At 37.4% G+C, this 15,891-nt stretch overlaps 1 protein-coding gene across 2 annotated transcripts in view; it reads right to left on the bottom strand.

Annotated features, from left to right (window-relative positions):
• Positions 1–14,928, bottom strand: part of mtss1 (MTSS I-BAR domain containing 1) — a 62,657-nt gene extending 47,729 nt beyond the window's left edge. For both annotated transcript variants that reach the window (XM_062997573.1, XM_062997574.1), the window contains exon 1: positions 14,586–14,928. In XM_062997573.1, coding sequence (XP_062853643.1) covers positions 14,586–14,657 — 72 coding nt within the window. In that variant the 5' untranslated portion in view covers positions 14,658–14,928. The remainder of the gene's footprint in view (positions 1–14,585) is intronic.
• Between the last annotated feature and the right edge of the window lie 963 nt (positions 14,929–15,891).

Here is a 15,891-nt window from a genome sequence, read left to right as displayed (position 1 = left end):
GAGTGTGTTTTGACCCTTTGGGGCTTCCATAGTTCATGAACTAACGTGCTTGACTCAGCTTTCCGGTATTCGGTACAGAAGAAGAAGTTAATTAAGTGTAATAAAGTGTTCTGCTCCCGACAACTTGTGAATATAGCGTGTATTTATTTCTTTATTAAGCAAGTACATCACTACGACGATCGGTTACATTATGTTAACAAACCGCAAATGAAAAACGGTGGCAAGTCCGACATTAAAATGTTTGTTCTACCAGTCAAGTGTCAACATGAACTAGAATTTGCGTTAACGGCACTATTTTTTGTAATCGCGTTAAATTGAGGTCGCGTTAATGCGTTATTATCGCGTTAACTTCGACAGCCCTAGTAAAAACACAACAAATCTGAAACATCTGGCACTGCTGGCAGTATAATGGCAACATGTCACAGCTATTTTATGGTACCCAGTTTTATAAAGAATGTAATATGCAATTTGTTATGAACAATGCATATATTTTTCAGGCAGAGCAAGCCTACTGGTCATTAATATTTTGTTATTGTTATTCTCAATAAGCAAGGTCAGGTAAATTTGAAATAAGTTAAATCTGTTTTTGTGTGTATTGCACATTCAAACATTAATAATATTCCATACCTGATTAAAAATGTTTCATTTTGACTTAAATAATTTAAGGGAAGTGATAAAAAAAGCATTTACATTTTACACCCTTTATATGTATTTTAGGGCGGCACGGTGGCTAAGTGGGTTGCGCTGTCGCCTCACAGCAAGAAGGTCCTGGGTTCGAACCCCAGGTGGGGCGGTCCGGGTCCTTTCTGTGTGGAGTTTGCATGTTCTCCCCGTGTCTGCGTGAGTTTCCTCCGGGTGCTCCGGTTTCCTCCCACAGTCCAAAGACGTGCAAGTGAGGTGAATTGGAGATACTAAATTTGTCCATGACTGTGTTCGATATAAACTTGTGTAATGAGTAACTACCGTTCCTGTCATGAATGTAACCAGTGTAAAAACATGACGTTAAAATTCTAATAAACAAACAAATATGTATTTTAGTCGACTGAATTGACTGTAGATTTAGTCGACTATATTCTTATGATAGTCGACTAAAACTAGACTAAAACTAAAACAATTCAGATGACTAAATTATGACTAAAACTAAATTACATTTTAGTCAAAAGACTATGACTAAAACTAAATCAAAATTTGCTGTCAAAATCAACACTGCTCCCAAGCCGACAAATCTAGCGCAGACCAGTCGGCGAGTGAAAATCTGGGCAAAAATCATGTAGTGTGAACTAGGCATTAGTGTTTTCCCAAAACGCATTTTATATTATCAGCCATCACTCAGAGACGCTGCTGGGGGTCTGTACATCTGGGAAAAAATTAACGTTCTCGTAGGTGGGTGAACAGTAATATGGCCATCTTTGTTTTTGGTATAGTGTGTATAGTGCATCGCCATCACATACACTTTTAAAATCAAATCAAGGTTTATTTGTCACATACATAATCATACACAGTACAACTGGCAGTGAAATGCTTTTGTGACTGCTCAGCCACAGTAATTACAAAAACTACAAAATAGTCAAAATATATATTATACAAAACATATAGAAACGTGAACAGTTTCTTCGAGATAAGGTTCATTTCAGCCCTTTGGGCAATGACATTTTTAAATAATATCAGAGTATCTCAAAGCCTTATTCCTGTAGGAAAAAGCTTTTCTGGCATGTTAAAGGACATGTGATGAGTGATATTATATTAGGTAGATATAAGATTTGAAATTATCACAATGGTAGCCATAATACTGTTCATTTACTGAACCTGACCTTTTCAAATATATTTCTGATTTACCTTCCCCCTTTAAAAATATGATTTCATTCATTTTCTGTCCATGGTAAATGTAGCTTGGAGGATGCAGCCTACAAGCCTCTCCACCATATACACATGCACTGTAGCAGTGATAGTTGCCAAGGTGTACTATATGGTTGCTAAGATGGTGATAGATGATAGATTATTGCTCAGTAGATTCTAATGTCTTGTCAGGTGATTGCCAAGGTGTTCTTGTTAGTCAAATGGCATAGCTAGGCAGTTGCTTTGAGGTAGTGGGTTAATTTATAATGTGTTGTTAAGTGGTTGGTAACTTTTGGTCATGCAGTTGGTAAAATCTGAATACTTTTGGTCTTGTAGTTGGTGGCGTCCAAATACTTTTGGTTAGGCAGTTGGTAGTGTCAGAATACTTTGGGTGATGCAGTTAGTGGTGACCAGCACTGATGTCGGTTACTAAGTAACGCGTTACTCTAATCTGACCACATTTTTCAGTAACAAGTAATCTAACGAGTTACTATTTCCAATCCAGTAATCAGATTAAAGTTACTTATCCAAGTTACTGTGCGTTACTATTTTTGCAACTCGGGGGGCGACGTCTGGCCTATGCGACAATTAAGTCACGAGCTGCGTCCGAAATTGCATACTTACAGAGTATGCACTAGATTGGAGGAAGTATGCACTACTCGGCCGGTAAAGAAGTACATACTTTAAGTACAGACACCGCTACGTACTACACGTGGGGACGTGATGACGTAATATCACCATAGTTACAGACTCATTACAAACCCCACTCGCCAAAATTTTTGATATTTATTGTCTTTTTGTTATTTATTTGTCTTTAAAAAATTTATTTTATTTATCTTACTTACACTTGTGAACAGAGGACTTAGTTTTCCGCTATCTTTCTTGTTTCTTATTCCGCTTCAATCGCCTACGCAGCTCCAGTTGCATTACAGCAGCTGCTGAATGTAACTAATAAAGTAACCAATAAAGTAACTAAGTTACTTTTAAAATCAAGTAATCAATAAAGTAACTAAGTTACTTTTTAAAGGTAACTATGCCATCACTGGTGACCAGATACTTTTGGTGACATGGTGGTGTACGAATACTTCTGGTTGTGCAGTTAGTTGCGTCCCAGTACTTTTGGTCATACAATTGGTGGCATACTAATACTTTTGGTCAAACAAACCATTTTGTCATGTAGTTGGTGGTGCCCGAATACTTTTGTTCATAAAATTGGTGGTGTCTGAATAATTTTGGTAACGCAGTAGTGGCCTCTGAATGCTTTTGGTCATGTAGTTGGTGGCTTCTGAATACTTTTGGTCATGCAGTTGATGGGGTCCAAATACTTTTAGCCATGTAGTTGGTGGTGCCAAATACTTTTGGTCATGCAGTTGGTGGTGTGCGAATACTTTTGGTGATGTAGTTGGTGGTGCCCAAACATTTTTAGTGATGTGGTTGAAGGTGTTTGAATACTTATGGTGATGTAGTTGGTGGTGCCCAAACATTTTTAGTGATGTGGTTGAAGGTGTTTGAATACTTTTGGTGATGTAGTTGGTGGTGCCCAAACATTTTTAGCGATGTGGTTGAAGGTGTTTGAATACTTATGGTGATGTAGTTGGTGGTGCCCAAACACTTTTAGTGATGTGGTTGAAGGTGTTTGAATACTTTTGGTGATGTAGTTGGTGGTGCCCAAACATTTTTAGCGATGTGGTTGAAGGTGTTTGAATACTTATGGTGATGTAGTTGGTGGTGCCCAAACATTTTCAGAGATGCGGTTGAAGGTGTTTGAATACTCATGGTGATGTAGTTGGTGGTGCCCAAACATGTTTAGCGATGTAGTTGAAGGTGTTTGAATACTTTTGGTGATGCAGTTGGTGGTGTCAAAATACTTTTGGTGATGCAGTTGGTGGTGCCTGAATAATTTGTCATGTGGTTGGTGGCATTCAAATACTTTTGGTCATGCAGTTAGAGGTGTCAAAATATTTTTGGTCATGTAGTTGGTGGCATCCTAATTCTTTGGGTGATGTAGCTGGGGGTGTCCGAATACTTTTGGTGGTGATGTTGGGCGTGTCTGAATGCTTTTGGTCATGCAGTTGGTGGAGTCCGAAAATTATCATCCAAATACATTGTCATGTATTTAGTGGCGTGAGAATACTTTTGGTAATGTAGTTGGTGGTGTCCTAAGTCTTTTGGCGATGCAGTTGGTGGTGCCAAAAGAGTTTTGGTGATGCAGTTGGTGGTGTCCAAATACTTTTAATGATGTAGTTGGTGGCGTCTGAATACATTTGGTCATGTAGTTGGTGGTGTCAGAAACCTTTTGGTCATGCATTTGGTGGTGTCCGAATACTTTTGGAGATGTAGTTCGTCCTGTCCAAATACTTTTGGTAATGTATTTGGTGGTGTCCGAATACTTTTGGTGATGTAGTTGGTGGTGTCCAAATTCTTTTGGTCATATAGCTGTTGGTGTCCAAACACTTATGGTGATGCAGTTGGTTGTGTTTGAATTCATTTGGTCATGCAGTTGGTGGTGCCTAAATTATTTTTTGTCACATATTTGGTGTCCGAATACTTCTGGTCATGCAGTTGGTGGTGCCTAAATAATTTTGGTCACATATTTGGTGGTGTCCAAATACTTCTGGTCGTGCAGTTGGTGGGGGTGTGTATACTTTTGGCCATGCATTTAATGAAGGTGTGAATATTTTTGCTCAGGCAGGTGTGAGTCCAAGCTATCTGTTGAGTGAAAGTACAGTAGATCAACCTGGCCTTCAAAAAATGAATAGAAGTGAATGGGACAAAAAAGGGGTATACATCAGGCATGGCGGGGGAACGGGTGCACGTATACAAAAACTGTATAAAGTAGCGGTGTCATCAACGAGACGGACAATTTAGAGTTGGAACAGCGATGATATCCTGAAAATTGTGGATGAAGAAAGACAGACAAAAAATGCTTTTGTGAATGATGGCAAGTCACCCAGTGCCTAAAGCACAAAAGCATCCCAAAACATCACACCACACACACTACCATGTTTAACTACTTGTATGGTGTTCTTATTGTGAAATGCAGTGTTGGCTTCATGCCAGATGTAATGGGAGCTTAATGCCAAATGTAATGGGAGCTTAATGCCAGATGAAATTATGTTTTAACAGTTCAGAGAACATTATACCAAAAAGATTTATTTCATCTGGTTTAACTGGCAAGTTAGAAAGAAAGAAAGAAACCAAATCTAATTTAAAACAATATCAAAACACAAACATTCATTTTGTAAAAATAATACCTAAAACTAAATATAAAACAGATCCAAACTTCATATCAGTCCTGCAGTCTTAAGGAGCAGTACAGTGAGCTGCACTGTTATTTTCTCTCTCTTATTTAGGTTTCTTAAGTTCTGTATTACTTTTAATTACGGAAGTTAAACGCACTGGTACTACATCTTACACTGAAGTGAAAAAAAATACAATTTAAAAACAAATAATCAGATGCATTTAAAATAGTGCCATTGGCCAGAAATTTGTATGGCAACCTGATGGGTTAAAAAATAGGAACATGGGGTGTGTTCGAAAACCTAGGGAGCTGCCTTGCTGTCTACATAGGCAGCTGCCTAAGTAGAGAGGATTCTAATAAGTCATCGACTCATAAGGCAAGTTATTCGAACGCACTACTTAGACAGCGATAACATCGGGTTTCGCTTACTAAGCTAACACAGTTAGCATCATGCCATTGAAACCAATGGGATGAGGTGGCACAACACGCTAGCATGTCAAATAACATCATCCTCCGTGTACCGAACAGTGTTAATTTCGTTGACGAATGATTTGTGTCATAGTTTTAGTCAACAAACCTTTTTTCATGACGAAAACGAGACGAAAACTAAATAAAAACTACATAAAATGATAAAAACTATGACAAATGAATCAACACTTTCGTCAACGAATAAAAACGAGACGAAAATGTTTGACAGGGACGACATCCAATCAGAACTGATTTAGTTTTGTGGAAGGTAGGGACAAGTTAGAAAGAGATCCAATCATAACTACTTTAGCGTATGTGGAGGGGCGGGACAAGCCGATTAGCCATCCAATCAGTACTAATCTTTTGCGGTACCGCGGTAAGAACACACTCGCACACAATTGATCTAAACCCGGGAAGACCAGACTAGCCTGTGAACTTTCTTTACTCATGGAACTAGATTAACTCCACAATGTCAACAGGGAGAAAGAGGAGAGCCGATATATGGACACATTTCTCATTTGACGTCGTGAAAAACAAGACGATGTGTAAACCATGTGGGGCGATCTCGGGTAAAAACACAAATCTGAAACGACATCTGGCACCGCTGGCAGTATAATGGAAACATAATGTCACAGCTGCTTTTATGGTACCCAGTTTTATAAAGAATGTAATATGCAATTTGTTATAAACAATGCATATACTTTTCAGGCAGAGCAAGCCTACTGGTCATTAATCTTTTGTTATTGTTATGCTCAATAAGCAAGGTCAGGTAAATAAAGATGTTTGAAATAAGTTAAATCTGGTTTTGTGTGTATTGCACATTCAAACATTAATAATATTCCATAACTGGTTAAAAAAATGTTTCATTTTGTGTAAGTGTATATAATGACAAATAATTTAAGGGAAGTGATAAAAAAGCATTTACATTTTACACCCTTTATATGTATTTTAGGGCGGCACGGTGGCTAAGTGGGTAACACTGTCGCCTCACAGCAAGAAGGTCCTGGGTTCGAACTTCAGGTGGGATGGTCCGGGTCCTTTCTGTGTGGAGTTTGCATGCTCTCCTCGTGTCTGCGTGAGTTTCCTCCGGGTGCTTCGGTTTCCTCCCATAGTCCAAAGAGGTGAATTGAGGTGAATTGAAGATACAAAATTTGTCCATGACTGTGTTCGATATAAACTTGTGTAATGAGTAACTACCGTTCCTGTCATGAATGTAACCAGTGTAAAAACATGACGTTAAAATCCTAATAAACAAACAAATATGTATTTTAGTCGACTGAATCAACTGTAGATTTAGTTGACTATATTCTTATGATAATTAGTCGACTAAAACTAAAACAACTCAGATGACTAAATTACGACTAAAACTAAATGACATTTTAGTCAAAAGACTATGACTAAGACTAAATCAAAATGTGCTGTCAAAATTAACACTGGTACCGAAAACTGTCCCTGACAAGCCCGAACTTGCAAATAAATACACTTGCACACATTCATACAAATTAAAAATCAATGATAATTTATTTATTTAAGTTTTAACACCATGTTTAACACATTGGTATCATTTAATGGCAGTAATAGGTATTATGTATGTGTCTTCATATTTTAGTCCATATTATATGTTCATTTTTATGGTTGCAAGGTAGGTTAAAAGTCTTCTTGTGTTGTCTTGTGTGAGAGTCTCTTTGAAAGTTTCTGGCATGTGTGCTTGTTCTCTTTCTTTAGTGTATTTTGGGCATTCTATCAAGATGTGTTTTATTGATATAGGTGTTTGGCCAATGATAATTTAAGTTTAAGTAATAACTCAGTTCGTTTCTCCGCACCGTCCGCCATGTTTTTTATTTTTCTGTGAGAAAAGTTGTGCCGCAATGAATGCTGGGATTGCCTTGGCCGCTAAGGCAGCATTGGATGCGCCCTCGTTCTTGAGTCAAAATAATGTTAAAATTTTAAGATACCTTAGTAGACAACATATTAAGGCATCTAGGATTTCGAACAGCCTATTTCTCGGAAGTGTGCATAGGATGACATAAAATGCTGTCTATGTAGAGAGTGCACTAGGTTTTCGAACACCCCATGGTCTCATATGATTGATCTACCAGATAAACGTTTTCCCACTACAAAACAACAGAATTTTATGCCTACATTAAACTCAAAAAGACCAAAAGAGTAAAAAGTTACAGTGTTTTAAAACATTCCACAATAAGCACGTAACAGTGCTTGGTAACAGGTGAAAAAATCATAATTGTAAGTAAAAGAAGGATCCACCAAAGGCTCAGCCTTCACACACAGTAATTGGTCGTGGCTCACCACTTTGTACCAAAGGTCATGTAAAAATTGTCAGTCAGTTCAAAAAGAATATTTCTCAAGCATGCAACGATGCATGAGAAACCATCAGGCTAATGTGCTATATATAGGCATATGGGCTTTGGAAAACCATCACCCTTTAACACGTATCACTGCTGCATCAAGAAACGCAAACAAACTCTTACACAAAGAGAAAGCAGTACACTAATTCTATGCAAAAACACCACTGAGTGATCTGGGCCTGGGCTCATCTCAGATGGACCAAAAGACAGTGGAAATGTGCATACACTGCTCCATCTGTATGTGATAGAATAGACAGATAGAAAGAATAGATAGACAAATAAATAGGTGGACAGACAGACTCCCATCGTCACAAGTGTATAAAATCAAGCACCTAGCCATGGAGTCTGCCTTTACAAACATTTGTGAAACAATGGGTTATTTTAAAGAGCTTACTGAATTTTAGCGGGGTACTGTTATATGATGTCACCATTGCAAGAAATATATATGTATATATATCTCATATATTCCATGATCAGCAGTGAGTGGTATTGCTGAAAAGTGGCAGCATTTAGCAACCAAAGCAACTCAGCCACAAAAAGGAGACCACGTAAAATTGGTGTCGCCGAGCAATAAAGCGCATAGTGCATAAAAGTCACCAACACTCTGCTAGGCCTCCTAGTTAGATGATATGTTAATGCTTCAGCAGACCAAGACATTCTGGACAACTGTATTCTTCCAACTTTGAGGGGCCAATTTCAGGCCCTTTTCTGTTCGAGCATGACTGTGACCCAGTGTACGGTTGGGCAAGCTCGGTTTGAAAGAACCTGAGTGGCCTGCACAGAGCCCTGACCCCTACCCTCATGTATGTATATGTCTGCAAATTTTTGCACAGTTATTTTAACCAATAACCGGCCATTACTTGTCAGTGGTTAACCTATAACAGAGCTTATAGCACCATGCACGAATTTCATATCAACAAGTCACACATGCTTTAGTGGTTAATAAACAGTGTAAAATAGCAAATGTAAGATTAATGTACAACAAGATAAACACATTAGCAAACACAGTTCAACATTCATAGTGTAAATTTTAAGCAGTCAATAGTAAACAGTTCATTACAAGAGCTAACTTAATATGTCAATCACAAATTGTCACAAATTATGATAATAGGCAGAGTTTTTAACATTGTTTCATTTGTGATTTTAATGTGTAATTCTGCCCGTCTTCAGCTGTCTCGCAGATGGCTGCTCAAAAATTTGAATGAACCTGGCAGCATCCACTTTCCCTCCAATCCTGAACAGCCCAGTTCCTTCTGGAGAGAAACATTTCCATAACAATGTTGCCACCACTGTGCTTAAAGGTAGGTGTGGTGTAATTTCAGTGGCGTGGTTGGTTTCTTTAAACATACCGCTTAGAGCAGGGGTGGGCAATTTAATTTTCCAAGGGGCCACATAAGAAACTGGGACTGTTGTGGAGGGCCGGACCAATAAGGTGAACTTAATTCTGCTCAATATTAATTTTATCTCTTTATTTACATTTACATTTTCAGCATTTAGCGTTATTTATCCAAAGCGACTTACATTACAGTTACAGTATACAGTCTGAGCAATTGAGGGTTAAGGGCCTTGCTCAAGGGCCCAACAGCAGCAACCTGGCAGTGGAGGGGCTTGAACCAGCGACCTTGTATTTACTAGTCCAGTACCTTAAGCACTAGGCTACAACTGCCCACTCTTTATGAGAAGCAGTAAATTGTACAGTTCTAATAAGCTGTTAATGTTTAGATGTTACAATCAGAAAATTAGAAGTAGGTAGAGAAAAAACATCAACATTATTTTACTATTTAAACAAACAAATGCAAAAAAAACCAAAAACAAATGTGAACAAATGTGCAGGTTTTTAAACTATTTTGTTTTGAGTCTAATTACCACATTTGTTTTTCAGTCCTTTGTTGTTGGATATTCTTATTAAAATCACAAAGCTGGTCCTGACTGCTTCAGTTCTGGATGTGTTAAACTTTATATAAAGTCCTTGTTGCTCTTGCAGTTTAGTTAGTGAAGCTTCAGGTGTGATGCTCCGCATCGTTCATGTTGTTGTATTTCTCTGTTTAGTACCGCGATTTAAAGCCTAAATTCTGATCCTTAACCAGCGTTACATCTGACTTCAGTAAATAAATACTTCAGAAGTTCATGTCTTGTTAAAAACTCCGCCGTCAGTCACACTCAGTTCTGTTCGCATCACGGTGAAGCTGATACACTCGCACACACGTAAATCGAAACTTACGGATATTTAAAGACACAGCGCTCCCGTCAAAAACAATCCTGTTATATTGCATGTGTGATGTACATTTATTCACATCTAATTTTTAATCTCATGCGGGCCGGTTGGGGATGGCCGTACAATGCCCAGGTCTGGCTTAGAGTTTAGTCCAAGTCTTTTAGCATGCAATTTTTAAGAAGCGGCTTCTTTCTTTCCACCCTGCCATACAGTCCAGATTTGTGTTAAGTGTATGAGACTGTTGTTCCTCTGAGTGTACACACACACACCTCCAGATGTGGCCCTAATCGACAACACAAGTAAACCCTATCAAACAAACATTGGATACACAAAGTACTAGACACACTTTACCTGTGAGGGAAGATGCCCATTTACAACAGACACACTAAAATTAGACTTTTATGGTGGGCCTAGGAATGTTGCCCCCATTGTGTTTATGTGTATGCAAGTTAAATGAAAATAAATAAATAAATAAATTAGGAAGGTGTCTAGAAATACAGGCAAATTTTCTTGTAATAACACAAAAATCACAGAACTATCTGAAGCCTGAGCCATGACAAATTTTTTCAATGCCAGTTGTACAGCATAAGTCAGTCCTCTACACATATGGAGGATTGATGTTCCTCTAAAGAATCTAAGCATCCCGCTTGTTCTGAGTAATGTAAAATAAGGCCCTGTCTGGTAACACATAGAACCTAAGAGCACACACTGCAAATATTTTGACGTCAAGTGGGAAGTAAATTAATGTTGGCAAAACTGACAAATTTGGTTAATCTAAAATATCAGACCAATTACAGTGTTTCAAATATAGGGACAGAACAACAAACATGGTATCTTAATAAATAATTACAGTAATATGTGGCATCAACAGAAGTTTATCTTAACTGGTCATGGTCAGTCATGTGTGGTTAGTGCCTGTGGTGTCACCGATGTGCCATTTTGGAGGTATTGTTTTAGACAGCGGTACAGTGAAAGAATCAGTTGCTAGTTTAGTAAGTGATTAGTTTATAACACTATGTCTGCCATGAGCCATGTTAATAGCAGGAAAGGTTGTGATATGTCTTTTACTCACTATTCTGTTGTATTAGATGAAGTTATGTCTGTTGTCTATGTATGTTCATTATGTGTGTTGCTTTAGTTTTGTTATTGCCAGGAATTTTAGGAGTGTTTCTGCTTTTGTGTTGTTGAATAGTTCCTTCATGGTCTTTGCCATTAGGGTCTGTTGTCTCTTGCGGTCATAAATCAATTTTTAAGGTAGGTCGGCATTTTCTAGGTAGCAGCAAAGACACTTGCATTACTTTTATACTCATTCCTAGCAGTAAAAACTGGAGAAGCACAAAGAGAAACTCAGCAAAGATGCCAGGGACCATTATTTGGATAAATGACTTGCCTGTTGACAGCATTAAGCCAAGTTGCTTGTGAGTGAGTGGAAATGATATTAAAATTTTACATTAATCTATTTGATTACTGTTTACCACTGATGTGCACTCTTGTTTTTAATAAAGATAATGGTTTATTTGCATGCTTAAAGGGTTCTCTGCAACATGAAATGGTTTCTCAGTTTAATGGCCAAAGTGCTGTAAATGAAAACTGTTCTATGCAGCACCAAAAAGGGTTCCGTCATTGTTACGGTGTAACAACTGGTTTCAATACTGCATCTGGCAGTTAAAATGCTGATGATAAGGAAACAGTCAATAAAATATAGGGAAAATGTGATTATACAGACTTCATTGTTCATGTATGACTGGGTCAAAAGCAGTTCTATTCATAACACAAGGCAAATGAGATGAATCAGCACAGTGTAACTCTTAAACTGTAGGTGGACACAATAGCATAAGAGCTGTAAAAAAATTCACATGCACACAATAGGAAGCTGGCACATGCTGTCAAAAAGCTCTAACCAGCCCGGACATGGACTCCACCTGAAGGAGTCCTGTTTCTGGAACCAAGTTATAAGGTGGGTGTTACATCTTACATTGTATCCAGGTGTCATCTTTTCCTTGAGTAAATGATGCATGGCCATTCAAATGATCTTTGAGAAAAAGGACCAGCTTTTTCATTTAGCCTTTTCCATACACACACCAACAGTACTCGGATTGTGTCAGTAAAATGATTAAAAAACATTGACCGTGTAGCTCATTTAACTTCTGAAGATCATGCAACAATTCATCCTGTACATCCTGCCATCTGTTCAGTGGGTAAATGATGCACAAGTGTCCAACTGGAGAAAATCAAATTGGTCATTATGCCTGCTGATAACAACCGTCAGCCCTACACTTAACATATCCCTAACTGACATGCACAAGTGTTATGGAATATGCAAATATGCAGATTGTGGCTCTAAACAATGATTAAAATGAATTAAAGGCCTATTTTTTTTGTTAAGGTACTGCACCAGTGATCAGAGGGTCGCTGGTTCAAGCCCCACCAATGCCAGGTTGCTGCTGTTGGGCCCTTGAGCAAGGCACTTAACCCTCAATTGCTCAGACTGTAAACTGTAATTGTAATGTAAGTCGCTTTGGATAAAGGCATCTGCTAAATGCTGAAAATGTAAATGTAAATTACTACAAATACATTAAATTGCTGTATTGTATGTGCAAATTACTACACACACTGAAGAGTTACATTTCACTAGGCATTAGAAATTGAAAAGCACTGCAACTACTACTTTTTCATGAAGCACTTTTCACAAGATTTTAAAGTTTCTTTGGATTTTTTTGCTCAATCAAAGAAAAGACCCTTGTGACATCAAGCACTGATGTTGGATGAGAAAGTCTGGCTCACAACTAGTGCTTTAATCTCAGACGTGATCATTACTGTCATTGAGGTCAGGAATGTGTAAAGGCCACTGAAATTCCTCTACAACAAACTTGCTGTGAATAAAGACTGACCTAAGTCTTTATTTATCTTGCTTTGTGCACAAGCGCAAAGTCATTTTGGAACATTAAGGGGTCTTTCACAAAATGTTGCTACAAAGTTGGAATCATAATCTATTTTATTATTTTTTAACTGAAGCTCAATAATTAGCATGAGAGTTCAGATGCATTTGACCATTTAGTCTGTTTACCATTCTTTAAACAGCATCAATTAATTTTCACAATTATGTCTTCAATTTTTAACATTAACGTAATAATAACATATTAATGCTATCTATGCAAAAAGTAATTACTTACAAGTTACATAATGTAAAAAAGCAACCCAAATGTAAAATTATAAATCTGTTAATGTGTAATCATAGGAACTACCATGCATGTGAAAGTGGTTAAGGTGAGGGGCTAAAAGTCTTTCTAAGTAAAAAATAAGGCTTAGAAAATAAATATAAAATAACTAATATAAATAAACTTATAATAATGCAGATATAGAAAACTGACTTTTAATAATGGCTAAGTGGAAATAGCATAAAAAGAATATCATATGATGTCTACTCTTTAAATTAACTCTGGAGTATGTTTCTTCAATTGTTTTCTACAGGACACTTTGTTGGCTACTGTGTTGATAAATGGCAATAAAAGAACAAAGCAATATTTGGCATTTAATATTTGATTAAAAACTCAGCATTTTAGATTTCCTTGTGCTTTTTTTTTTCCAGTAAAAAAGGTCAAGCGACTTGTTATTGTTTATTATTTATTAGGATTTTAACTTCATGTTTTACACACTTTGGCTACATTCATGACAGGACAGGTAGTTACTCATTACACGAAAGTAATCACTTCAATTCTTTAATGTCAAATATGGAATGGACAATTGTGTATCGCCAATTCACTTTACTTGCATGTCCTTGGACTGTGGGAGGAAACCGGAGCTCCCGGAAGAAACCCACGCAGACACGGGGAGAACATGCAAACTTCACACAGAAAGGACGGTCAAGCAACTTAAAAACAGTATAATAGAGGTGTTGTTTTTCATTTTCTCATCTTTACTGCATGTCATTATAAAAAATGCACTGACATACGTGTGTTGCATTTAACATTTATTAACTGTAGTGATTGCATTTTAACTAGTCACTGATTCCTCCTCATATATAAAACGTATTCTTTAGAAGGCAGGCAAATGCTGCGGTACCTAAAAAATAGTGTTCATGACAACTTACGGTATCACATTTTAACAACGATGTAACTATATACTATTTTTATATTACGATATACCGTAACAGACATGTAATATTGCTTTAAATAGTTTTAATGATATTTTGTTTCGACTTTTAAATATCAGAATACATTTAAACAGTTTCTGCATCAGCGTTGATAAATCAAACACATAATATTCATTTGTTTTCCTTCGATTTTCAGTCGACCACTCAGAGAACTGTTGCTGACCAAAGTGAAGCCCCATCACTCGTATTATGTCTCTAACCAGCTGGCGCATTACTTTCGTACAAAATGCTAAGTAACGAAGTTTATACGGTGATTTAGAAAAAAAAAAAAACACATTTTCGTGTTTAGTGTTGTGGGTTTCCTACCTTCATGTCGTTCATGATGGTTTGGAAGAGTCCTCCCAATGCGCTACACTCTTTCTCCATTCCCGCATCCATTTTCCACCGGCCGAAAACAAATCCCAATGGCACCTTCTTTAGGTGCAAAAAGGTTGTATGAATTACTTGTACTTGTGTACAAGTGTAATGTTAGGCCTGACTGCTTCAGGAAAGGTGAATAAGAAAAATATAGCAAAAAACGAGAGATAAAAAGCGACGTATTGCTAAAATAACACAGCTAGCACTGGTTGGCTAACCGGCTAACTAGTACTCCTACTGATACTAGCTTAACACAAGTAACATTAAACCGCTGTAAATTCATTTTGCTTGCGTTACTATCTAAACCAATAATCAGTTAAAAAGCAAGTTGAATCGCTGACAATGTCTAGTAACAAAAATTATGGTTTATTAAAACAAGTAAACCTGCGAAATGTAATTATACCAGCGGGGAAACTGCCTCGCTAGTTCCTAACTTAATGTGTAAACGGATCTATCAGATTTATAGTCGCTTTTGCCAGGTAGGTTTAGTATCCTCTGTTTTTCCAGTAGGTTCTGTTTCATTTTTCCCAGACGGCGCTTACATGTCTCGGTTATTTATCGCGACTTTACATCATTTGCAGATTACTTCTTTAAACCTACAGTATTAGCAATACCTGCCTAAAGTTTCAACACAATTCCATAGAATCACTGACACGAGTGACTCCACACCGTTGGTTCCCTCTATTCTGCGTTCGTGTAAACTGCAATATCACAATTGGCTAGCTATTCCCTACATAGGGTGGCTACATAGGGTGCAATTTTACCATTTGTAACACCCTACATAGTTGAAAGATCTTAAGTAGTTAGTCGTTTAGAATTCAGCACTAGCGTTCATATAAGGGCGGAGCCAAAGCTCTTCACCTATTTCGGGATTTTTCCACATTTATTTGTGTGTGAGAACCTATGCGAACTTATTTTAATAATAGTTTATAATTGTTATGTTATAGTCTTATTATTCTTATTATGGGTCAAAGCACCATATGTGCCAAAACCATATCGTTTTCGTTTTTATTTTAAATATGTCTTTAAATCCCCCCCAAAGCTACTCAGGCTCTCGAGCTTGTCCCGATTAGTCTGATGGTGGCGCTATATCGTTCCGTCAAACTTTATGGTCGTTATGTCCTACCTGTATGACCTAGATATTATTTTTCCCGATTACTAGTCCCATACTCTACAAAAAGCCTCAAGAACCATATAGCTCCGTCCACTGATTATTATTATTTATATTTTTTATAAGTGATTGCAGTAAGTAATT

This window comes from Trichomycterus rosablanca, chromosome 6, assembly GCF_030014385.1.
Source record: "Trichomycterus rosablanca isolate fTriRos1 chromosome 6, fTriRos1.hap1, whole genome shotgun sequence".
NCBI classification, from domain to species: domain Eukaryota; kingdom Metazoa; phylum Chordata; class Actinopteri; order Siluriformes; family Trichomycteridae; genus Trichomycterus; species Trichomycterus rosablanca.
Note: the sequence above shows the minus strand (reverse complement) of the source record. Positions and strands in the feature narration are given on the sequence as shown.